This window comes from Oryctolagus cuniculus, chromosome 12 (genome assembly GCF_051225735.1).
Source record: "Oryctolagus cuniculus isolate XC-2025 breed Fujian yellow rabbit chromosome 12, ASM5122573v1, whole genome shotgun sequence".
In the NCBI taxonomy this organism is placed as follows: domain Eukaryota; kingdom Metazoa; phylum Chordata; class Mammalia; order Lagomorpha; family Leporidae; genus Oryctolagus; species Oryctolagus cuniculus.
Genome location: NC_142878.1, coordinates 86,956,357 through 86,982,543, shown reverse-complemented (window position 1 = coordinate 86,982,543; position 26,187 = coordinate 86,956,357). Strand labels below are relative to the sequence as shown.

The 26,187-nt window shown below is 43.2% G+C and overlaps 1 protein-coding gene across 9 annotated transcripts in view; it reads left to right on the top strand.

Annotated features, from left to right (window-relative positions):
• The window catches only part of HERC1 (HECT and RLD domain containing E3 ubiquitin protein ligase family member 1), a 224,691-nt gene that overhangs the window by 29,209 nt on the left and 169,295 nt on the right, over nt 1-26,187 (top strand). For all 9 annotated transcript variants that reach the window (XR_016218234.1, XR_016218233.1, XR_016218232.1 and 6 more), the window contains exon 2: nt 18,359-19,314. Coding sequence is in view for 1 of the 9 variants with exons in the window: in XM_089310529.1 (XP_089166655.1) it covers nt 18,385-19,314 (930 nt within the window). In the remaining 8 variants the exon portion in view is untranslated. The remainder of the gene's footprint in view (nt 1-18,358; nt 19,315-26,187) is intronic.

The following is a 26,187-nucleotide window of genomic DNA, read 5'->3' as shown; positions in this document are numbered from 1 at the left end:
CCGGTGACCATATGGGACGCCAGTGTTTCAGGCCAGGACGTTAACCTGCTGTGCCACAGCGCCGGCCCCAATAAATATTAATTTCAAAAGTACAACTTTTGAATTATAGCGGTCCCCCTCCCCATAACCACCCTTCCACCCACAAACCATCCCATCTCCTACTCCCTCTCCCATCCCATTCTTCATTAAGATTCATTTTTAATTATCTTTATGTAAAGAAGATCAACTTAGTATATACTAAGTAAAAATTTCAACAGTTTGCACCCACACAGACACACAAAAATAAAGTACTGTTTGAATACTAGTTTTACTGTTAATTCTCATAGTAGAACACATTAAGGACAGAGATGCTACATGGGGAGTAAGTGCACAGTGACTCCTGTTGTTGATTTAACAATTGACACTCTTTATTTATGGGGTCAGTAATCACCCGAGGCTCTTGTCATGAGCTGCCAAGGCTATGGAAACCTCTTGAGTTCACAAACACTGAACTTATTTATTTATTTATTTTATTTTTTGACAGGCAGAGTGGACAGTGAGAGAGAGAGACAGAGAGAAAGGTCTTCCTTTGCCATTGGTTCACCCTCCAATGGCTGCCGTGGCCGGCGCGCTGCGGCCGGTGCACCGCGCTGATCCGATGGCAGGAGCTAGGAGCCAGGTGCTTTTCCTGGTCTCCCATGGGGTGCAGGGCCCAAGCACCTGGGCCATCCTCCACTGCACTCCCGGGCCACAGCAGAGAGCTGGCCTGGAAGAGGGGCAACTGGGATAGATTCCGGCGCCCCGACCGGGACTAGAACCCGGTGTGCCGGCGCTGCTAGGCGGAGGATTAGCCTAGTGAGCCGCGGCGCCGGCCCAACACTGAACTTATTTAGACAAGGCCATAGTCAAAGTGGACGTTCTCTCCTCCCTTTGGAGAAAGGTACCTCCTTCTTTCCTCTGTTCTTTCCTCTGGGATCTCACTCACAGAAATCTTTCATTTAGGTCATTTTTTGCCAGTGTCATGGATTTCCATGCCTGAGAAATTCTCATTGGCTTTTTAGCCGGATCCAAATGCCTTAAGGGCTGATTCTGAGGCCAGAGTGCTGTTTAGGGCATCTGCCATTCTATGAGTCTGCTGTGTGTCTCACTTCCTATGTTGGATCTTTCTCTCCTCTTTAATTTAATTTAATCAATTATTAATAGCAGACCCTGGTCTTATTTATGTGATCCCTTTGACACTTAATGCTATCATTATGATCAATTATGAACTTAAACTGATCACTTTAGTAAGATGGCATTGGTACATGCAAACTTAATGGGATTTGGAGTCCCACGGCAAGTTTCTAGCTCTACCATTAGGGGTAAGTCCCAGTGAGCATGTGCTGAACTGTACATCTCTTCCCTCTCTTATTCCCACTCTTCTTTTTAACAGGGATCAATTTTCAGTTAACTTTAAACACCTAAGAATAATTGTGTATTAATTAAAGAGTTCAACCAATGGTATTAAGTAGAACAAGAAAATACTAAAAAGAATAAAATAGTAAGTTGTTCCTCGATAGTCAGGACAAGGGCTGATCAAGTCAGTATTTCTCATAGTGTCAGTTTCACTTCTACAGGTTTCCTTTTAGGTGCTCAGTTGTCACCCATCAGGGAGAACATAGGATATTTGTCCCTTTGGGACTGGCTTATTTCACTCAGCATGATGTTTTCCAGATTCCTCCATTTTGTTGCAAATGACTGGATTTCATTTTTTTTTAATGCTGTATAGTATTCTATAGAGTACATATCCCATAATTTCTTTATCCAGTCTTCTGCTGATGGGTATTTAGGTTGATTCCATGTCTTAGCTATTGTGAATTGAGCTGCAATAAACATTGAGGTACAGACAGCTTTTTTATTTGCCAATTTAATTTCCTTTGGGTAAATTCTGAGGAGTGAGATGGCTGGGTCATGTCTAGGGCTATATTCAGGTTTCTGAGGAATCTCCAAATTGTCTTCCATAGTGGCTTTACCAGTTTGCATTCCTACCAACTGTGGATTAGTATGCCTTTCTCCCCACATCCTTGCCAGCATCCATTGTTAGTTGATTTCTGAATGTGAGCCATTCTAACTGGGGTGAGGTGAAACCTCATTGTGGTTTTGATTTGCATTTCCCTGATGGCTAGTGATCCTGAACATTTTTTCATGTGTCTGTTAGCCGTTTGGATTTCCTCTTTTGAAAAATGTCTAATTAGGTCCTTTGCTCATCTCTTAAGTGGGTTGTTTGTTTTGTTGTTGTGGAGTTTCTTGATCTCTTTGTAGATCCTGGTTATTAATCCTTCATCGGATGCATAATTTGCAAAAATTTTTCCCATTCTTTCGATTGCCACTTCACTTTCCTTAGTGTTGATTTTGCAGTACAGAAACTTCTCTATTTGATGTAATCCCAGTTGTTAATTCTGGCTTTGACTGTGCCTCTGGGGTCTTTTCCAAGAAGTCTTTGCCTGTGCCTATATCTTGCAGGGTTTCTCCGATGTTCTCTAATAATTTGATGGTGTTGGGTTGTAGATTTAGATCTTTAATCCATGTTGAGTGGATTTTTGTGTAAGGTAGGGGTCTTCATGCTTCTGCATGTGGAAATCAGTTTTCCCAGAACCATTTGTTGAATAGACTGTCCTTGCTCCAGGAATTGGTTTTAGATGCTTGATTGTGGGGAGCAACTGGGAGCAACTCGGACTAGACTGTTACTGGAATTAAGACTTATTCTATGCATCTGCTCTCCCACAATATGGCGCTGGGAGAGGAGGAAACAGCTTCTACACAGCTGCCTCCAGTTCAACCAATAAACAGCAGGACCTGCTCCTGATTGGAGGAGAGCAGCGTACTCGGCGGGTGGGTAGCAGAGTTGGGATTGGTGGAAAAGGACTATAAAGGAGGAGAGAGACAACATGCACCGGGAACATCTATCTGAAGGAACACCTGTGCAGCCCCCGAGAGAGCCGGCCAGCGGTGTGCCGCTCCCCTGCGGAAGTGGGGAAAGTGGCTAGGGGGAACCGCCCTTCCACAGAGGTGGAAGGGACGGTAGCCAACCCGGGAAGAACCAGCAGCAAACCCGGGGAGGGCCCAGCAGACAAAAGAACAACACAGGGTCCTGTGTCGTTCCTCCGCGAAGAGGGGGAGCGACACTTGATCAAATATATGTTGGTTGTAGATGTTTGGATTGATTTCAGGTATTTCTATTCTGTTCCATTGGTCTACCCATCTGTTTCTGTACCAGTACCATGCTATTTTGATTATAACTGCCCTGTAGTATGTCTTGAAATCTGGTATTGTGATGCCTCCAGCTTTGTTTTTGCTGTACAAGATTGCTTTAGCTATTCGAGGTCTCCTATGCCTCCATATGAATTTCAGCATCATTTTTTCCAGATCTGAGAAGAATGTCTTTGGTATTTTGATTGGTATTGCACTGAATCTATAAATTGCTTTTGGGAGAATGGACATTTTGATGATATTGATTCTTCCAATCCGTGAACATGGGAGATTTTTCCATTTTTTGGTATCCTCTTCTGTTTCTTTAAGGTTTTGTAATTCTCATCATAGAGATTTTTGACATCCTTGGTTAAATTTATTCCAAGGTATTTGATTGTTTTTGTAGCTATTGTGAATGGGATTGATCTTAGAAGTTCTTTCTCAGCCATGGTATTGTCTGTGTATACAAATGCTGTTGATTTTTGTGCATTTATTTTATATCCTGCTACTTTGCCAAACTCTTTTATGAGTTCCAATAGTCTCTTAGTGGAGTTCTTTGGATTCCCTAAATAAAGAATCATATCATCTGCAAAGAGGGATAGTTTGCCTCCCTGTAACTTTGTATTTCAAATAAATAAATAAATAAATATTTTAAAAAATCCCTTAAGATTTCTTTTAAATAGCCAGATGCCCTGTGTAGTTAAGTGCAGATATGTTTATAATAGTTACATCTTCCTGTTGAATTGATCCCGTAATCATTGCATAGTGCCCTTCTTTGTCTCTTTTAATAGTTTTTGTAAAGTTAAAGTCTATTTTGTCTGATATTAGAATGGCTACACCAGCTCTTTTCTTTTGGCATGGAATATTTTTTCCATCCTTTTACTTTCTTTTTTTAAAATATTTCTTTCTTTATTTGAAAGTCAGTACACAGATGGGGCGGGGGGGAGATCTTCCATCCAATGGTTCGCTCCCCAATTGGCCGCAATGGCCGGAGCTGCGCCGATCTGAAGCCAGAACCCAGGAGCTTCTTCCAGGTCTCCTGCATGGGTGCAGGGTTGGGCCATCTTCTACTGCTTTTCCAGGCCATAGCAGAGAGCTGCATCGGAAGAGGAGCAGCCAGGACTAAAACCGGTGCCCATATGGGATGCTGGTGCTTCAGGCCAGGGCGTTAACCCGCTGCACCACGGTGTCGGCCCCATCCATCCTTTTACTTTCAGTATTTGTGTATCTTTGTTGGTGAGATGTGTTTCTTGTAGGCAGCAAGTAGGTGGATTTTGTTTTTTTAAAGCATTCAGCCAATCTGTGTCTTTTAACTGGAGAGTTGATGTCATTTACATTGAAGGTGACTATTGATAATTAATGACTTTGCCCTGCCATTTTTCCAAAAATATTGCTATTTGTTACTTTGAATTTCCTTTGAACTTTTAATGAGAGATTTTCTTCCTTTGCCTTCTTTTTAGTGATAATCATGTTTCTGTGTGCAACACATTCTTAAGCATCTTTTGAAGGGCTGGACCAGTGGTTACAAATTATTTCAATTTCTGTTTGTTATGGAAGGTCTTTATTTCACCTTCATTCATAAATGAGAGCTTTGTAGCTTATGATATTCTTAGACAGTTTTTTTCTCTTAAGAGTTGGACTATATCTCGCCATTCTCTCCTAGCCTGTAGGATTTCTGCTGAGAAATTTGCTGTGAATCTAATTGGAGATTCTCTGAAAGTAATCTGGCATTTCTTTCGTGCACATTATAGAATCTTCTTTTTATGTTCTTTACTGTGGTGAGTTTGATTACAGTGTGTTGTGGTGAAGATCTTTTCTGGTCATGTCTATTGGGAGTTCTATATGCTTCCTATACTTGGATGTTCCTTTATTTCTCCAAATTAGGGAAGTTTTCTGTTGTTATTTCATTAAAAAGGCCTTCTAATTCTTTCTCTCTTTCCACGCCTTCAGGAGCTCTTAGAACCCATATGTTGGGTTGTTTGATAGTATTCTGTAGATTCCCAACAATGTGTTTTAGTTTTCTAATTTCTTCTTCTTGTCTTGGTTTGACTGTATAATTTCCTGTTCTTTGTCTTTTAAGCCCAAAATTCTTTCTTCTGCTTCATCGATTCTGTTAAGGATCTCCACTTTTTTTTTTCTTTCTTTTTTTTTTTTTTTTGACAGGCTGAGTGGACAGTGAGAGAGAGAGACAGAGAGAAAGGTCTTGCTTTTGCCGTTGGTTCACCCTCCAATGACTGCTGCGGCTGGCGCATCGCGCTGATCCGAAGCCAGGAGCCAGGTACTTTTCCTGGTCTCCCATGGGGTGCAGGGCCCAAGCACTTGGGCCATCCTCCACTGTACTCCCGGGCCATAGCAGAGAGCTGGACTGGAAGAGGGGCAACCGGGACAGAATCCGGCACCCCAGCCGGGACTAGAACCCTGTGTGCCAGCGCCGCAAGGTGGAGGATTAGCCTATTGAGCCACGGCACTGGCTCTCCACTTCATTTTTTTTTTTTTTTTTTTTTTTGACAGGCAGAGTGGACAGTGAGAGAGAGAGACAGAGAGAAAGGTCCTCCCTTGCCGTTGGTTCACCCTCCAATGGCCGCCGCGGCCGGCGCGCTGCGGCCGGCGCACCGCGCTGATCCGATGGCAGGAGCCAGGAGCCAGGTGCTTTTCCTGGTCTCCCATGGGGTGCAGGGCCCAAGCACCTGGGCCATCCTCCACTGCACTCCCGGGCCACAGCAGAGGGCTGGCCTGGAAGAGGGGCAACCGGGACAGAATCCGGCGCCCCGACCGGGACTAGAACCCGGTGTGCCGGCGCCGCTAGGCGGAGGATTAGCCTAGTGAGCCGCGGCGCCGGCCTCTCCACTTCATTTTTAATTCTATTGAATTCTTCATTTCATTTTGATTTTTCTTTAAGATCTCAATTTCATCGGAGAAATTTTCTTTCATGTCATGTATGGATTTCAGTAGTTCGTGCATGTGTTTCTGATTGCTTCTATGTAATCTTAAGATCAATTTTTTGAATTACATTTCTTCCATCTCATCATCTTCACAATTTAGTATTGAAGTGTTATGTTCTTTTGGGGGTGTCATGTTGTCTTATTTATTCTTGTTTCTTGAATAGGCGCATTTGTTGTTTGGCATTTGTGGAGATACTCTTTGGTTTCTTCTTCTTCTTTTTTTTTTTTTTTTTTTTTTTTTTTGCTGTGCCAGCTTTTATCTTTGTACTATGACTCTGTAGATAAGTGAATGTCTGCTTTCAGTGACTATCTAGAGGGTTGTAGTGGGTGTGGCCAGGGAGCTCACTTCAGTTCTCCAGGGTTTATGGTGTGCCTAAGGTGACACCCCCAGGTTTGGCAAGGTAAGTCTCTCTCTCTCTCTCTCTCTCTTTATCAGAAAGGACATTTATTCTGCTCAGCTGAGCTCCTCTTCTCAAAGGAGACCAGTGCCTGAGCGCTAGCCCCAGTGTGTATAATATTCGTCTGCTCTGTCCCAAGGACCACACAAAGGATCTGTGCAGTCCTCAGTGTAAGTTCAGATTCCCCAGCAATGTCTCACCAGGTAACCAGGAAGCCCTGAGCATATGGAGTCTCCTACTGTGACTGCCCAAAGTCCCAGCTACACTTTGAGTCCTCCCACACACCCTTGTGTGTGTGTGTGTGTTTTTTTTTTTTCCCCCACAGTCCTGGTACAGAAGCCTACCTCAATCACAAGCTCCTAGCTCCCTGTTAGTTCTCCCCACCAGGGTCAGGAGTCTCCACTCAGCTGGTTGCTGGGCATGGGCAAGAGCTGGCACAGCTGTTACATATGTCCAAAATCGCTCCTGCTCAATTGGCTTATTAGCGGACGCCATTGTAAAGTGATTGGGAAGAAACGTGTCCATCCTATCCTTTTTTATTTTCTTCTCTAGTTTGGCAGGTATGCTATCCCCCACGGGGTTCCAAGCTGGGTTCCCTGTACGTTCTTGTTGCAACTTTATCGCCAGTGGCTTGGGCTGCTGTGGTCTGTTCTCACTTCACTTTCCAGCACTGGTGCGTAGGCTCTCGGCTGCTGAAGTTCCGAGTTGTGGGCATATACCCTCTACACATAGGTCCTCCATGTTGCTCTAATTTCAGTAGAGTTTCCTCTGCTGTTTTCTCCTTAACTCTTCCCTGAGGCTACACTCTCCACTTTTTTTTAAACTATCTTTTCCTGGACTAGAACAGTAAGCTCCCTCCCTACTCTGTCATCTTGGAACTGCCTCTCAATTTTTTTTTTTAAATATATCTATACAAGTCCTTTATTGGACATATTTTTTTCAAGTAGTTTCTTTAATTTTAGGAGCTTTTCATTTTCTTTTCTTCCTTAAAATTTTTGTACTTTTTAAAATTTATTTGAAAGAGCAACGGAGAGAGAGAGAGAGAGAGAGAGAGAGAGAGAGACAGAGAGAGACAGAGAGATTGAGAATATAAGTCTACTGGTTTCTCTTCAGATGCCTACAACGGCCATGGCTGGGCTAGGCTAAAGCCAAGAATGACAAAAGTGTCCCCTGCCCCACCTTTTTATTTTAACAGTGCTTTTTAAAGAACAAAAGTTTTTAATTTGGATCAACTCTAGTTCATCAATTTTTTGTGTCCCATTTAAGAAAGCTTACTTAACTCAGGGTTAAGCTAACTTAACCCAGGGTTACTTTATATTTTTTTCCTAGAGATTTGTTTGTTTTAGCTCTTACATTTAGGCCTATGAACCAATTTTTAAAAATATTTATTTTCATCTACTTGAAAGGCAGAGTAGCAGGGCTAGGCCAGGCCAAAACCAGGAGCCCAAAACTCCTTCTGGTCTCCCATTTGTATGGGCAGGGCCCTAAGCACTGGAGCCATCATCTGCTGTCCCCCCCATGATTCATTAGCAGGGAGCTAGATTGCAACCCACACTTCCATGTAGGTGGTGGGAGTCTTAGGTGCTGGCTTAACCCAGTGTACCACACCCTTCACCCACTATGTACCAATTTGAGTTGATTTTTTAAAAAAGATTTATTTATTACACACACACACACACACACACATACACACACACAAACGTGCCTTTCGTCTGCTGGGTCACTTCCCAAATGGCTGCAATAGCCAGGGATGAGCCAGATTGAAGCCAGGAGCTTCATCTGGGTCTCTCAGTGGGTGGCAGGGGCCCAAAACACTTGGGCCATTTCTGCTGCTTTTCCCAGGCCATTAGTAGGGAGATATATTCAAAGTGGAACAGCTGGGACATGAACTAGCACCTATGGGATGTCAACATCACAGGCAGCACCTTTATCTGCTATGCCACAGTGCCAACCGCTTGAGTTGATTTTTGTATATGATGTGCAATTAGAGCAAGCTTTTTTTTTTTTTTAAAGATGTATTTATTTTATTTGAAAGAGTTACAGAGAGAGGAGGAGACACACACCCAGAGAGACAGATCTTCCATTTGCTGGTTTAGTGGTTAAGCGGTTAAATGTCAGACTTCTCTGGTTTGAATCCCTACTCTTAATTACTAGTAGTGTGTTTTCACCTTCCTGTGCCTCCATTTCCTTAGAGTTCTGATGATTAAGTAATAGTTCCTGTTACAAAAAAAGTACCCAATGAATATTAGCTGCTATTATCATTTTGTTCACCTGGAAAATGCTAGAGAGCTTTAGAATCTGGTAATTCACTTATAGGAATTGTTTTAAGAACTCACTTATAGGAATATTTTGGCTCAAATCTTTCAGCCTTTCTCATTTATTTCTGTTTTAGAAAGATAGGAGTAATATTAATTGCATCCCCCACTTTTACCTCTCAGTCTCTTGGTAGTTTTTTCTAACCCTATTTTTTACTGGTAAATATGGTTATTTATATGATAATATATAGTATATAAATAATTTTATATATACATAGAATTAAATTTGAATTTATGCATTGGACAAGGAGGGAGAAAACGACAGTTGGCTTTTGTTGGTGTCAGTTATTACTGAAGTTAAAAAAACACAACAACAGCAGTTTTTTTTCTTTGCCAGAATTTAGCTGGTTCATCAGGATTATGTATTGGTGGTTCTAGAATACAAGTGAAAACCCATTAGTTTGATTCAATTTTGTCCATAGTTCTTTACTTGCTGGATAAGCACATCGCTTCCTGGTTTATTTGCCTAGTTCTGATTATTGATGTAGCAAAACAATTTGCCAGCAAACTCAGCAAGTACCTCCTTTCTAAATAGTGTAATAACAACAACAAAAAAAGCTTATTCCTTTTTATCAGGTGTTTACTTTTGTCCAGCCAAACACTGATAATTTTGTCATAAGACGAAATTACACCAAATTTATAGATCTAATTAGCTTTTATTCTCAGTTCATAAATTGGGCAATACTCCATTTTTTTTTTTTAAGATTTATTTATTTGAAAGACAGAGTTACAGAGAGAGGTAGAAACAGAGAGAGAGGTCTTCCATCCTCTGGTTCACTCCCCAATTGGCCGCAATGGCCGGAGCTGTGCCGATCTGAAGCCAGGAGCCAGGAGCCTCTTCCAGGTCTTCCACTTGGGTGCAGGGGCCCAAGGACCTGGGCCATCTTCCACTGCTATCCCAGGTCACAGCAGAGAGCTGGATCGGAAGTGGAGCAGCTGGATCTCAAACCAGCTCCCATATGGGATGCCGGTGCCTCAGGCCAGGACGTTAACCTGCTGTGCCACAGCGCCTGCCCCATGCAATGCTCCATTCTATAAAATGGAAGGAGTATTATGATGAACTGAGCAAAGGAGTTTGACTTTATAGGCAGAAAATGGCCGAAGAAAGCAGAAACAGAATAAAATGTGGTTGATGACTTTAAAGTTATTTTCTTGTAAAGGTTAAAGCAGAGGGGACTTATTTATTATGTCAGATAAAACTGACCTGTTTGAGAATTTGGCTGTTGTGTCTTTCTTTGGAGGTCAAGTAAACAACTTAGTTTTGGGTTGGTGATCTAAAACTTTGGCATGAGTAATTCCATTTCAACTTGGTTTATGACCTCCTGTAAATTAGTGTTTAATGATTTGTATGGTTTTAGAGTGCCAAAGTCAATCAGTCAGCCTAATGAAATGCGTTAGAAGGGGAGAATTTGTGGCAGGAGTGGGAAAGGCTGGATAACAAAATGCTATTAAGTTTCACTTGTACAACTTTGCACGTGGTCTCTCCCTTCTGGGATTCCAGAAGTACCCTTAATAAGTATGCTTTATTACATCTTTTATAAATCTCTCATCACCATGTCTGTGGAGGAGCATGAGGTGTTAGTTGATGAACTCAGTTTTAAACATGTTAAATTTGAGATCCTTTAGAATATTTGAGTGGGTATACTATGTTAGCAGTGCATATTCAGGTCTGGAGCTTAGGAGAGAAAAATTTGGACTGGAGTCCTTAGCATATGAGGTAAGTAAAATTCTTGGGAGTGGCTTGGATCCAAAAATTTGTGTGCATTGAGGGGAGGAGATAGAATGATTCTAAAGACAGAATCCATGGGGGACATCCACTATGGTACCACCAAACTTGGACTTGCTTCCATTGTATCAGTTCAGATCATATGTCTCTCAATTTTTTTTGTTTTATTTTATTACTATTTATTTGAAAGAGTTACACAGAGAGAGAAGGAGAGGCAGAGAGAGAGGGAGGTCTTCCATCCGCTAATTCACTTCCCAATTGGACACAATGGCCAGAGCTGCGCCCATCTGAAGCCAGGAGCTTCTTCTGGGTCTCCCACACGAGAGCAGGGGCCCAAGGACTTGGGCCATCTTCCACTGCTTTCCCAGGCCACAGCAGAGAGCTGGATCAGATGGAGAGCAGTCAGGACTTGAACCGGCACCCATATGGGATGCCAGCGCTTCAGGCCTGGGCGTTAACCCTCTGCTCCACAGCGCCAGCCCCTCTCAATTAAATTTGATATGAATAATGAACTGCATAGAGCTAGGTTGCTCAACTTAATTCAGCGAATATTTATTGGAGTCCTTTGTTGGTGGCAGGGACTGAAGTACTTTTGTTGCCTTCCAAAGTGTGTTAACAGAAAACTGGAAGCAGAGAGGTAGAACTCAACCTGGCACTCTGATATGGTATACTGGCATTACAAACCATGTCTTAACCTGCTGAGCCACAGTACCAGCCCCTAAACTTAAATTTTACTTCCACTTTTCCATGGACTTTAAACAGTCACTTGTTTGTTTATTTATACTTGAGAGATAGGGAGAGCCCCCATCTGCTGGTTTCCTCCCAAATACCTGTAACAGCCAGGGCTGGACTAGGCTGAAGCCAGGAGCTGGGAACCCAATTCAAGTCTCCTGTGTGGGTGGCAGGGACCCATTTATTTGAACCATCACATTTCAGGGTGTGTTAGCAGGAAGCTGGAATCAGGAGCAGATGGGGAAATGAACAGGGCATGGGTTAACCTGCTATTTGTAACACCAGCATCCCAGGGAAATGGGACTTTGACCCGGCTACTCTAGTATGGGATTGGCATCTCAACTGCTAGACCAAATGCATACCCCTCGATGAACTTTTAAATACAGTTTTCGTTTTTATTTGAGAGGTGAGGTGGAAGAGAAAGTGAGCATACTAGCTATGCTCACTTCCATCCATTGGTTCCCCTCCCCGACAGATGGCTTCAGCAGCTGGGACTGAGCCAGGCTGAGGCCGGGGAGCCAGGAATCAGGAACCCTATCTGGATTTCCCATGTGGGTATCAAGGACCACGTGTAGAGCCATATGCTTTCCCAGATAACTATAAAGATTTTCTTCTCAAAATGATTTAGTCATTATATTCTTAGAATTGTATCTGTGAACTACATGAAACCTGTTCTTTATGTTAATAAAAATAAATAAAAAGTTATTTAAGATCATATAGCGCGCACACACACACACACACACAAAACTGGCACCTAGAGCCGAGTAAAAGATAAGAGTGCACACATATTTTCTTTTAAAGATTTATTTATTTATTTGAAAGAGTTATGCAAAGAAGGGGAGAGAGAGAGAGAGAGAGAGGTTTTCCATCTGCTGGTTCACTCCCCAACTGACCACAATGGCTGGAGCTGAGCTGATCCTAAGCCTGGAGCCAGGAGCCTCTTCCTGGTTTCCCACATGGGTGCAGGGGCCCAAGGACTTGGGCCACCTTCTACTGCTTTCCCAGGCCATAGCAGATTAGACATGGAGCAGCCATGTCTTGAACCAGTGCCCACGTGGGATGTTGGCACTGCAGACTGTGGCTTTACCCTCTATGCCACAGCACTGGCCCAAGAGTACACACTTTTTACCACTGCAAGGTTACTTCAGAAATTCACAGATGGTGGGTATTGGCATTTGGCTCAGTGGTTAAGATGCTGTTTGGGATGACCAAATCCCGTATCAAGACTGCCTGGATTTGAGTCCTGTCTCCACTTCTGATCCAACTTCCAGCTAATGCATACCCTGGGAAGCAGCTCACATTGAGAGCAGAGCTGGGACTCTATATGGAATGCAGGTGCCCTAACTGGTGACTTAACCATTGTACCAAGTATCTACACGTGAAGATTTGAAATCTGAAGTGCTCCAAAATATGAGATATGTTGAGCACCAACATGGTACCACAAGTGGAAAATTCCAAACTTGACCTCATGTGATGGGTCATAGTCAACATGAAGGCACACTAAAAATGTTGTATAAAATTACCTTTGGGGGCGGACACACTGTGTCCCAAGCTTTTAAACACTATCAAAGGGAAGTTGTTAATTAGCCTGATTGGCCAGTGGGTGCACAGGTGTGGCAAGGTTGGGACATGGGGTCACACAGGGGCGTGGTGAAGGTATGGTCTTGCAGCTCACAAACATAATCAATTTTAACCTGTATGCCTGCCTACATTACCACTATATATAATTTTTAAAAGATTTATTGATTTGAATGGCAGAGTGACAGAGGGAGAGACAAAGAGAAATCTTCCATCTGCTGATTCTGTGCCCAAATGGCCACAACAGCTGGGTCTGGGTCAGGCTGAAGATACAAGCCAGGAACTCCATCCATATTTCCCATTTGGGTGGAAGTGGCCCAAGTGGTTAGCCTATCTTTTGCTGCCTTCCTAGGCACATTAGCAGGAAGCTGGATTGGAAGCAGAGTAGCTGACTTGAACTGGCAGTAACATTTGGGGATGCTGGATGCTGGTGTTACAAGTAGCAGGTTAACCCATTGCACCAGAGTCAGCCCTGGGGCTACCTCTATTTTGACTTAAGTCTTTTTATGGACACATGTTTTATTTTGGGTAGATTCCTTAGGAGAGAAATTGCTGGGTCATAGGATATGTAGTACATATTTAGTTTTATGAAAAGCTTCCAGGGAACTTTCCAAATTGGATAGATGACTTATGGATAAGTAGTAGTGTCACTGGAGAGACATTGGGTCCTTGTCTTTGCTCAATAAGGAATTTAGGCATGAGACAGAGAGCAGAGTAGCAAGATTTTATTGGGAACAGGGCATCTGTCAAAATGGAGGGGACAGAGAGAGAGAGTGCCCAGTCACTCAGACTGGGTGAAAGCAAGGTTACATGGTTGAATGGAGAGAATACACCTGGCTGACCAGGTGAGTGGTCCAATGGAGAGCTGAATGCTTTGTTTAGGCTCCTGTTTTTTTTTTTTTTACAGGCAGAATTAGAGAGAGACAGAGAGAAAGGTCTTCCTTCCCTTGGTTCACGCCCCAAATGGCCACTATGGCTGGCGCGCTGTGCCGATCTGAAGCCAGGAGCCAAGTGCTTCCTCCTGGTCTCCCATGCGGATGCAGGGCCCAAGGACTTGGGCCATCCTCCACTGCCTTCCTAGCCATAGCAGAGAGCTGGACTGGAAGAGGAGAAACCGGGACAGAACCTGGCGCCCCAACCGGGACTAGAACCCAGGGTACTAGTGCCTCAGGCAGAGGATTAGCCTAGTGAGGCTTCTGGTTTTTAAGGGAGTTTTTCCACCTTCTCTCTTTGCTTTCACCCTTCTCCTCCAGGACAAAGGGTTTGCTGAGTGTAAATTAGAAAATTCCTTCCCTGGTTTGGGGAGCCCTGGTGCCAGGCAAAGGAGCTTTACAATGGTTTTATTGCTCAGTGTTATCAGGCCAGGTAACCCATTTGGTCCTGGGGAGAGAGAATTCTCCTGGAGTTTTCCTTGGGGGAACGGCTAGGACTACCTGTAAGATTATCAGAGTCTGGTAAAGACTTGGAAGTGTAGATGCCTGGCTGCTTCCAAAGTGGGCTCTGTAGATGCAATTTTCCTCAGGCCCCTCTCATACACACATAGGCTAATTTCTAACTTCCTATCTAACAATAAGTATCTGGTTTTTTTTTATTTGCATTTTTCTAATAAGTAATGATGTTGAACACTTTATTTGGCTATTGATCTTCTGTGAAGTTTTTTTTTCACATCTTTTGCCCACTAAAAATATGGTTGTCTTTCTTTTGCTGAGTTATGGGAGATTTTTCATATATTCTGGATTCTAGTCCTTTGTGGGATATTTGATAGCATTTCAGAATGTTTGTGGAGTTTCAGATGGTGATCAGTGCTATACAGAAAACCAAGAGAAGGGAGAATGTGAATGTCTGGTTGAGTTAGGGTTATACTTTTTTTTTTTTTTTTGACAGGCGGAGTGAATAGTGAGAGAGAGACAGAGAGGAAGGTCTTCCTTTTGCCGTTGGTTCACCCTCCAATGACCGCCACAGCTGGCGAGCTGCGGCTGGCGCACCGCGCTAATCCGAAGGCAGGAGCCAGGTGCTTCTCCTGGTCTCCCATGGGGTGCAGGGCCCAAACACTTGGGCCATCCTCCACTGCCTTCCCTGGCTACAGCAGAGAGCTGGCCTGGGAGAGGGGCAACCAGGAAAGAATCCAGCGCCCTGACCGGGACTAGAACCTGGTGTGCCGGCGCCGCTAGGTGGAGGATTAGCCTAGTGAGCCATGGCGCCGGCCCGGGTTTTACTTTTTAATTGAGTGTCTGAAAAGATCTCATTTGAGATAGTGACATTTGAACACAGATTCAAGCAGATGAGAGAGTAAGTCATATAGTTATCCTAGGAAAGAGATTTCTAGTTCAAGAGACTAATAAATATTCTATAAAACGTATTTGGGCCAGGCCAAAGCTAGGAGGCAGGAACTCTGTCTAGGTTTCCCATGGGGATAGCAGGGACCCAACTACTGGAGCCATCACCAACTGCCTTCCAGGTGTGCATTAGCAGGACGCTGGAATGGAGAATAGATCTGGGACTCAAACCTAGGCACTTTGATATAGGATGTCTGCATCCCAAGTGGTGGCTTAACTGCTGTGCCAAATGCCTGCCCTCTTGATGAATTGTAAAGGGTTGCATCTTTTATTATAGGTGAGAGAAAGCCTTTGGGGCTGGTGCTGTGGCATAGTAGGCTAAGCTTCTGTCTGTGGTGCTGACATCCCATGTGGGCGCTGGATCTTGTCCCAGATGCTTTTCTTCCAAGCCAGCTCTTTGCTTATGACCTGAGAAGGCAGTAGAGGATGGCCCAAGTGCTTGGACCTCTGTTCCTGTGTGGGAGACCCAGAGGAAGCTCCTGGCTTTAGATCTGTTCAGCTCCAGCTGCTGCAGCCATTTGGGGAATGAGTCAATGTATGGAAGACCTTTCTCTGTCTCCCCTTTTCTCTGTCTATAACTCTACCTCTCAAATAAATAAAATCTTTAAAAATAAAAGCCTTTGAAAGTTTTTAAGTAGAAGAAATTATGACATTCATTTCAGTTATTTTATTTTTCAGTTCTAGAATATTTTTTATATTTTGTAATTTTCTTGTTAAATTTTTCATCTGCGTTCTCCATCATGTCTTTTTTGGGAACATGCTAGTTCTGATGATTTTAAAGTTTTTGTCTCATTATCTGGATCATCTTTGGATCTGCCTATTTGTTTTCTTGATTTTTAGTGTGATATTAACCTCCATGTGTGCCTGGTAGCTGTTGAGTCAGTGGTCAGTTAAATGCTTTTTCTGCCACTAGGCATTAGAGGGAGAGTTAAATCAACATTGGTTTGTGATTTTGTTAAGACTCAGACTACCCTTGGTTTGTTTGGCAAGTAGGTTCTAGCCCTTCAGAACTTCCAACTGGGAACCTGGTATGTTCACTGGGGGCTATTTCCTGGTAGATCCTGAACTTTAATCCACATTTCTTTAACATGGAAGAAAACTCCACTGTGCTCTTAAGAGATTTTCTGCTTAGTTCCTTAACCATATGTCTTAGGTAGCTTTAGGATTCAGCAAGTACATTAGGTGGTATAATTTTCAAATTCAAATTGTGGGGCTTCAGTTATATCTTGTTAGCTCTTCAGTACAGACATAAACTGTGCTGGTTTCTCTGTCTTCAATCAGTGACCTTCTTTGTAGGTAAACTCTGATTCTCAGTCTCTTGCCGTATGCTCAGACCTGGCAAATATCCCCAGGGAAAAAACATCTTCAGAATTTCAGCTTACTTCTCTGTAGTTTCTTCTGCTCTGTAGTTTCTTTCTGCTGGCACTGTAGGCAGTGGCTTTACCCGCTATGCCACAGTGCCGGCCCCCAGACCAAATGATTTTGCAAGCTTTGTAGGGCCCATGAGCTAGATATTCTCCAACCCTAACCTAGAAGGATAGAGTTGCTGTTTCCTGAGATGTAGCAATCTGCTGGAAGTGAATGGGTTTGGGGTTTGGGTGATGGTGGTGTTTGGAGTTCTGTTTTGGATATGTTAAATTTGAGATGCCTTTTACTTATGTGGAAAGGTAAAGTGGGTAATTATAATGTGAGTTTGCAGTTCTAGGAAGAGGTCTGGATTGGAGATAGAATTTGAGAATCATCAAGCATCTAGAACCCACTGTTATGCTGACAATGGGATTAAAAAGTACATCTGAAGAAATCACTATTTTTGTTAAAGATTTTTATTTATTTATTTGAGAGCTAGAGTAACAGACAGTGAGAGGGAGAGACAGAAAGGTCTTCCTTTCGTTTACTCCCCAAATGGCCGCAATGACTGGAGCTGCACCAATCTAAAGCCAGGAGCCAGGTGCTTCTTCCCAGTCTCCCATGTGGTTGCAGGGGCCCAAGCACTTGGGCCATCTTATACTGCTTTCCCAAACCACAGCAGAGAGCTGGATTGGAAGAGGAGCAGCTGGGACTAGAACTGGCACCCATATGGGATGCCGGCACCACAGGCTGATGATTAACCTGCGCCATGGCACAGGACCCTAAATCACTATTTAAAAAAAAAAAAAAAGGTTTATTTATTTATTTGAAAGAGTTACACAAAGAGAGGAGTGGCAGAGAGAGAGAGAGAGGTCTTCCATCCACTGGTTCACTCCCCAGTTGGCTGCAATGGCCGGAGCTGCGCCAATCCGAAGCCAGGAACCAGGAGCTTCCTCCAGGTCTCCCATGTGGGTGCAGGGGCCCAAAGACTTGGGCCATCTTCTGCTGCTTTCCCAAGCCATAGCAGAGAGGTGGACTGGAAGCAGAGCAGCTGAGACTTGAACCTGATACCATAAGCCACTGCAGGCAGTGGCTTTACCTACTATGCCACAGCGCTGGCCCCCTAAATTACTATTTTTTAAATTAAGTTTTTATTTAGAATTTTGGATCACAGAAATGTTGCTACCAAGATGTTACAGTGAGTTTCTGTATGTCTTCAGTTATTTTTCTTGATGTTAAGATCTTGTATAATCGGCCAGCGCTGTGGCTCACTGTGCTAATCCTCCGCCTGCAGCGCTGGTACCCCAGGTTCTAGTTTCGGTCGGGGTGCCAGATTCTGTCCCAGTTTCTCCTCTTCCAGTCCAGCTCTCTGCTGTGACCCAGGAAGGCAGTGGAGGATGGCCCAGGTGCTTAGGCCCTGCACCCACATGGGAGACCAGGAGGAAGCACCTGGCTCCTGGCTTTGGATTGGTGCAGCACACCAGCCGTAGTAGCCATTTGTGGGGGTGAACCAATGGAAGGAAGACCTTTCTGTCTCTCACTGTCTAACTCTGCCTGTCAAAAATAAATAAATTAATTAAAAAAAAAGATTTTGTGTAATCATAGTATACTTACTAAAGCTGGAAAACTACCACTGGTACAATACCATGAGCTAAACTCCAGACTTCATTTGCATTTTACCAATTTGAAATCATTAATTGTAATGTAGGCTGGATGGAAGTTTAGAAACACTTTATGAATCTTCCGTATAAGTTTTTGACTGTTTTTTCCTTTACAGAACTCATGGCTGAAGACTAAACCAACATGGCAACTATGGTTCCACCAGTGAAACTGAAATGGCTTGAACACTTGAACAGCTCCTGGATTACAGAAGACAGTGAATCCATTGCTACAAGAGAGGGAGTTGCTGTCTTGTACTCTAAACTGGTCAGCAATAAGGAAGTAGTACCTTTACCTCAACAAGTTTTATGTCTCAAAGGACCACAGTTGCCTGACTTTGAACGTGAATCTCTTTCAAGTGATGAGCAGGACCACTATTTGGATGCTCTTCTTAGTAGTCAGTTAGCACTAGCAAAGATGGTGTGTTCAGATTCTCCATTTGCTGGGGCACTTCGAAAACGACTGCTTGTACTTCAGCGTGTCTTCTATGCACTTTCTAACAAATACCATGACAAAGGCAAAGTGAAACAGCAGCAGCACTCTCCCGAAAGCAGCTCTGGTTCAGCAGATGTCCATTCTGTTAGTGAACGACCCCGGTCAAGCACTGATGCACTTATAGAAATGGGTGTTCGAACTGGTCTAAGTTTATTATTTGCACTTCTCAGACAAAGTTGGATGATGCCTGTGTCGGGACCTGGCCTCAGTCTTTGCAACGACGTTATCCATACTGCAATTGAAGTTGTGAGCTCTTTGCCTCCATTGTCTTTAGCAAATGAGAGCAAAATTCCTCCTATGGGCTTGGACTGCTTATCACAAGTAACAACGTTTCTTAAAGGAGTAACTATTCCCAATTCTGGGGCAGACACTTTGGGTCGCAGATTAGCTTCCGAGTTGCTGCTTGGTTTAGCAGCTCAGCGAGGCTCCTTGAGGTATCTTCTTGAATGGATAGAAATGGCTTTGGGGGCTTCTGCAGTTGTAAATACCATGGAGAAGAGTAAACTACTATCAAGCCAGGAAGGAATGATCAGCTTTGATTGCTTTATGACTATATTAATGCAGATGAGACGTTCTTTGGTATGTATTATGAATCTCAACTTTAAAATTCATAACTGACAATTTTTTAAAAGTAAGTCCAGCTTTTAATGAATTGGTGGCAAAAGTGAATGATTTGAGAGTCTTTCTGATGACTGTTAAGTTAGTTAAATATTTTAGGAACATTGAGTGAAGAATCTTTTGTACATGTTGATACATTGTGACAGGCCTGTTGGGACAGTGTGTTAAGACCTCACTGGATCAGGTTAGGTGGGAAGATAGATTAACCCATGTGAATGAAAGGGGCCTAAGGACAACAGTGCCTGTGGAAAGGAGGCATGCCTTGGAAACAGCCCAGTATTTTACACCACAGAGCCCTGCCCATGCCCCTTAACTGTATAGGTGATCCCAGAGTTCTCCTCAAGATAAACACCCCAGGAGACACCTCTGTGGCAGCTACCCAATCAGCTAACATTGGGTAACAAAACCTTGGGAGAAATTTCACCTCTTTCATATCCAGGAAACTGCTTGTCTAGAAGAAGAGGGTGGGGGAAAGGAGAACCGGTGGAAAGAACTGGACCCCATACCCTTGTAGCACCATTCTGAATGCAAACTGGACTCAGTCCTTTGCTGAGACGCCTGCCTGGCCTCTCATGTGTATTCTCTTCATTAAACCTTGCTACTTTGCTTACCACTATCCTCTGTCTCACGTCTGAAATTCTTTTTACAGGAAGACAAGAACCTCTTTTCCAGCCACCTCTGCCCACAGTTTTAGTTTGGTGGCTTCTTATTGTTACTTCTTAGTTGGGGATGGAGAACCCTAGAAATCTAGACTTCTTCCTCACTATTTGAGAGGGATCATTGTCTTGTAGCATATTTGAGATAGGCTTGTATACATATTTTTAAAAATTTTTTAAAGTTTTTTTTTTTTTTTTTTGACAGGCAGAGTTAGACAATGAGAGAGAGAGAGAGACAGAGAAAGATCTTCCTTTCATTGGTTCACCCCCCAAATGGCCGCTACGGCTGGAGCTACACCGATCCAAAGCCAGGAGCCAGGTGATTCCTCCTGGCTGGTCTCCCATGCAGGTTCAGGGGCCCAAGCACTTGTGCCATCCTCTACCACTTTCCCAGGCCACAGCAGAGAGCTGGATTGGAATAGGAGCAGCTGGGACCAGAACTGGTGCCCACATAGGATGCCAGTGCTTCAGGCCAGGTTGTCCCAGAGTACCAGATTGTTTTCCTCAGAAATCTGGACCTACTCTGGGGAAGAATCTTATATGTTTGATTTAGTTTGGCTCCCTCAAAGTCACCTCAGATCCATGTTAGATTGAATTTTAATGAAATCTCAGATTGGTTTTAGGGAAGGCATGATTATTTCATTGAATTTTATGTTTGTTATTTCTCCTTACATTGTAAGTGATCGTGTAATGCTCCTGGCATTCAGAACTTGGGTTTCCTACCCTTCACTTTGTTGTCTGAAAACTCAGGAAATATGTAGCACTGTCCTGGCTTGGCCTGTATCTTCCTATCTCAGGTTTGCAACAAAATTCATCTCCAAGCTGGAAGTTAGAGGAAGAGAAATGTAACCATCAATTGAATATCTGGCACAAGGCCTAACAAATACATTCAATTTATGAATTTTATTTGCTTGTGTGATTTAAAAAATAGATGCTTTTGAATGATACATATTTATAGGGTAGCATATGATGTCTCAGTATAGGTATAGGTGTGTGTATATAGTATATAGGTATGTCTCAGTTTAGGTATCCATTATGCAATGGTCTATTCAGGTCTCATTCAACATTTATAATCTCATTTTGGGGAAAATATTTCAAATCCTATCTTCTAGCTTTAAAAAGAAAATATCTTCACACATACAGACACACACACACACACACATGTTGGCCAGTGCCGTGGCCCAATAGGCTAATCCTCTGCCTGTGGCGCCGGCACCCTGGGTTCTAGTCCCGGTTGGGGCGCCGGATTCTGTCCCGGTTGCTCCCTTCCTGTCTAGCTCTCTGCTGTGGCCCGGGAGTGCAGTGGAGGATGGCCCAAGTGCTTGGGCCCTGCACCTGCATGGGAAACCAGGAGAAGCTCCTGGCTTCGGATCAGTGCAGTGCGCCAGCCGCAGCGACCATTGTGGGGTGAACCAACGGAAAAGGAAGACTTTTCTCTCTGTCTCTCTCTCTCACTGTCTACTCTGCCTGTCAAAAAAATAAAAAATAAAAACATGTATAATAAATTATTATATACATAATATAGTATATATACATCATATAGTTTATTATTATAGTCACCTTCCTGTGCAATAGAACACCGGAACTTCTTTCTCCTTTGTAACTATATTTTAGTTTATTTCCTCCCCCTCTATACCCACCACTCTCCCTAGCCTCTGGTAACCGCTCTTCCACTCTCAACTTTTTTAGTTTTCCACATGAGTGAGTCATACAGTACTTGTTTTACTTTTCTTGGCTGATTTCATTTAAAATGATGGTCTCCATGTTGTCTTAAATGACAGGATTTCAGCATTTTTTTGTGGTTGAATAATGTTCCTTTGTGTGTGTGTGTGTGTGTGTGTGTTACATTTTCTTTATTCATCAGGTGATTAGCAGCGCAGCTTGGCTATTGTGAATAGTGCTGCAATAAACATGAGAGTGCAGATGTCTCTCTCTTAAAAAAAAGATTTATTTTCTTTATTTGAAAGGCAGAATTACAGAGAGAGGTAGAGATGGAGAGAAAAAGGAGTCTTTCATCCGCTGGTTCACTTTCCAGTTGGCTCAATGACCTGGGCTGGGCCAGGCCAGAGCCAGGAGCTAGGAACTCCTTCCAGGTCTCCCACATGGGTGCAGGGGCCTAAGCACTTGAGCCATATGCCATTGCTTTCCCAGGCCTGTTAGCAGGGGGCTAGATGGGAAGTGGAGCAGCCATGACTTGAACCAGTGCTCATGTGAGATGCTGATGTTGCAAATGGCAGCTTCACCTGCTACACCACAATACCAACCCCTCATTATAGTTTTGATTTGCATTTACCTGATGATTAGTGATGTTTAACATTTTTTCCCATGTGTTTGTTGGCCTTCTTTATCTTTTCCTTGGAAACACATCTATTCAGTAGGGCCAGTGTTGTGGAATAATGGGTAAAGCCCACTGCCTGCAATGCTGATATCCCAGTTGGGCACGAGTTTGTGTTCCAGTTGCTGCATTTTGGATCCAGCTCCCTGCTAAAGGCCTGGAAAAAGCTGTGGAAGTTGGCCTAGGGGCATGGGCCCCTTTGACCCACATTGGAGACCCAGAAGAAGCTTCTGGCTTTGGCCTGGCCTAATGCTGGCCATTGCGGCATCTGGGGAGTAAACCAGCAGATTGACGATCTCTCTGTTTCTCCCTCTCTTTCTATAACTCTGGCTTTCAAAGTAAATACGTAAGTCTTTTCAAAAAAATTTTAAAAATAAAGAAAATTGCTATTCAAAATCTGTTGCCCATTTTTAAGTTGGATTCATTCCTGTGTTATTGAGTTGAGCTCTACTTAAATATTCTAGTTTTTAACCCCTTGTCAGATACATAACTTGAAATATTTCCTCCCATCCTTAGCATGTCTCTTCAATCTGTTTGTTTCCTTAGCTGTATAGAGCTTTTTAGTTTGATGAAACCTAGTATGTCTATTTTTGCTTTTGATTGCTGTGCTTTTGGGGTCTTGTCCATAAAGTCCTTGTCCATTACAATGTCCTGATTTTTCTCATAGTTTCTTCTGATAGTTTCGTTGTTTCAGATGTTAAATTTAACCTTTTATCCATTTTTAGTTGATTCTTTTAATATGGTGATAGGGGTCTAGTTTCATTCTTCTGCATGTTGATAATCAATTTTCCCAGAACCATTTATTGAAAAGATTGTACTTTTTGATCAGTTGACTTTAGATGCTTGGGTTTACATCTAGTCTCTCTAGTTAATGACTTTTCTACCTTCTAATATTTCTTTTTACTTTTTAGGGTCTCTTTCAGTTTGAAGAATTGCCTTTGACATGTCTTATAAGACAGATCTTGTACAGATTAAGTTTTCTCAACTTTGGTTTGTCTGGAAATGTCTTTATCTCTCTCATGTCTAAAGGATAGCTTTTCTGGGTATAGTTTCCTTGGTTGGCAGTTTTTTTTTTTTTCCCTTCAGTACTGTGAAAAATCTCACCCTGTCCTCTCCTGTTCTGTAACGCTTCTGCTGAGAAGTCTGCAGTCAGGAGAGCTGTGGCACCCTTATGTGTAATATGTTTCTTTCTTTTTTTAAAGATTTTATTTATTTATTTGACCGAGTTACAGACTGTGAGAGAGAGAAACAGAGAGAAAGGTCTTCTTTCCATTGGTTCACTCCCCAGTTGGCCGCAACGGCCAGAGCTGAGCAGATCTGAAGCCAGGAACCAGGAGCTTCCTTCTGGTCTCCCATGCGGGTGTTAGGGCCCAGGGGCCTGGGCCATCCTCTGCTGCTATCCCAGGCCATAGCAGAGAGCCAGACGGGAAGAGGAGCAGCCGGGACTAGAACTGGCGCCTATATGGGATGCCGGCGCTGTAGGCAGAAGATTAACCTACTGCGCCGCCGTGCCAGCCTTGTGTAATATGTTTCTTTTCTCTTGCAGCTTTGAGAATCTTCTCTTTATACTTAACCTTGGAGAGTATGATTATATGTTTTGGTTGAGCTAAACGTGACTGGTGCACTCTGGCTTTGCTGTACCCAGATAGTTGTATCCTTCTCTAGGTTTGGAGTATTTTCTGTTACTGTCTCTTTGAATATGCTTTCTGCCTCTCTGACCTTCTGAAGTCCCTCTTGAACCTCAGTAACTCCGATATTGTCTCTCTTAATGCTGTCCCAACTTTTTATGAAAGGCAGAGAGACAGAAACAGATAGGTTAAGAGAGCTTCAATCTTCTGGTTCACTTCCCAAATACCTGCAACAGCTGTAACCTGTAGAGATTTGATCAGGGTCTCCCACATGGATGACAGGGACCCAAATACTTCAGTCATTACCTGCTGCTCCAGGGTGCTCCTTAGTGGGAAGCTGGAATTGGGAGTGGAGCTGGGACTCAAACTGAGGCACTCTAATATGGGACATGGACAAGCATATCCCATATTAGAGCAGTGTCCTTACTAACATACCAGATGCCCACCTCATCTGACTGTATTTTCGAATAACTTATCTTTTTTTTTTTTTTTTTTAATTTATTTGACAGAGCTAGAGAGTGAGAGAGAGAGATAGAGGGAAAGGTCTTCCTTCTGTTGGTTCATTCCCCAAATGGCCGCCATGGCCGGCGCTGCACCGATCCAAAGCCAGGAGCCAGGTGCTCCTTCCTCGTCTCCCATGTGGGTGTAGGGGCCCAAGCACCTGGGCCATCCTCCACTGCTCTCCCGGGCCACAACAGAGAGCTGGAATGGAAGAGGAGCAGCCGGGACTAGAACCCCGTTGCCCATATGGGATGCTGGTGCTGGAGGCAGAGGATTAACCAAGTAAACCATGGCTCTGGCCCCGAATAACTTATCTTTGAGCTCACTAATTCTTTTTTTGTGTGTGATCTAGTCTGCTGTTGATACCCTCTGTTGTGTTTTTAATTTCACTTAATGTACTTTTCAGCTCAAGGATTTCTTTTTGATATTTTAAATACCATTTCTCTGTTAAGTTTCTCTGTTAGAGTATTGAGTCATTTTTTTCTGTGTTTTTCTGAAACTCACTGAGTTTCCTTAAAATAGCTATTTTAAATTCTGCATCTGAAAATTTTCATGTATCAGTTGTTCTCTGGTCAGTTTCTAACAGCATATCTTGTTCATCAGGTGACACTGTGGTTCCCTGAAAATTCTTGATACTTGTTAGCATACAGTGTGGTCTAGACTTTCAAGGATTAGGAAATTGAGATTTTGAACAGTTTGCATATTTTCTCTGAACCTGTTAATATTTCTGCTATTTCAGCATTACATGGCACCCTGAGTTGAGGTCTCTTGCAAGTGGTGTTATTGGAGTTTGTCTCTGTTTCAGTCTAGTGGGTACCCTCATCCTGACTTGTTTCAGATCTGCAGTTGGAATGCTGTTCTGAATACACTACTGGAGGCTGCATCTGCAAACGTTGACCTGAGCATAGAGGCCTTTGGGCTTTATCTGGTGCTGGGTCTCAGCAGTGGCAGCCCAGCATTGATGTCCAATGCAAAGTCCTATGCTGACTTTCCCACCCTACTCTTCAGCCGTTGGGGTCTTGTTCCACTGTCTGCTACAGGTTGGGAGAGAGTGAGTGGAGGCATTTCCTTGGCTATTTGGCTAAGGAGGGTCCAAAGGCTCAGTCTGCAGTTGCTAGCCTACCAACAGGAGCCATGGGGCCCATCTGGCACTAGGTTTTACAGTGATAGGCCTTGTTTTGATTTTCAAGTCTAGGGTCTGTACTTAATTTCCTCTCTTGGAGCTGGGGGAGGGGTGACGTGTCATCTCTTTCATTCCTGCATTCTTCAATGTGTCTTTTCTTGTAATTATATGAAAACCAGGCACTGAGCTCTTGTGAAGGTGGCTTGGTATGTGAATAGCTGATCAAATTGGTGTTTCTGTGGGGAAATAGTGGTTGGCATGTCTGTCTTAGCTGCTACGTTGCTGTGCTTCCTGACTTGTTTGATACTCGATGGCTACTACCCACATACATATAATTAATTTTGTTTGAGTGGGAGCACACAGAATACTTAAATAGGAGGAGGGGAAAAGTTAGAATATTGAAAAAAATGAATAAGGAAGTAATAACAGTTTATAGCTTCAAATTCTAAAAAAATTAGTAATATAAACTTTTTTGGCCTTTGATGCCAGTAGGTGCTTACTGATTACCGTGTGCTGGATATTATTAAATCCTGGACTAAAAAGATGAATAAGCTTTGTGGCATCCATGTTTTTAGGCAGTTCACAGTTGCT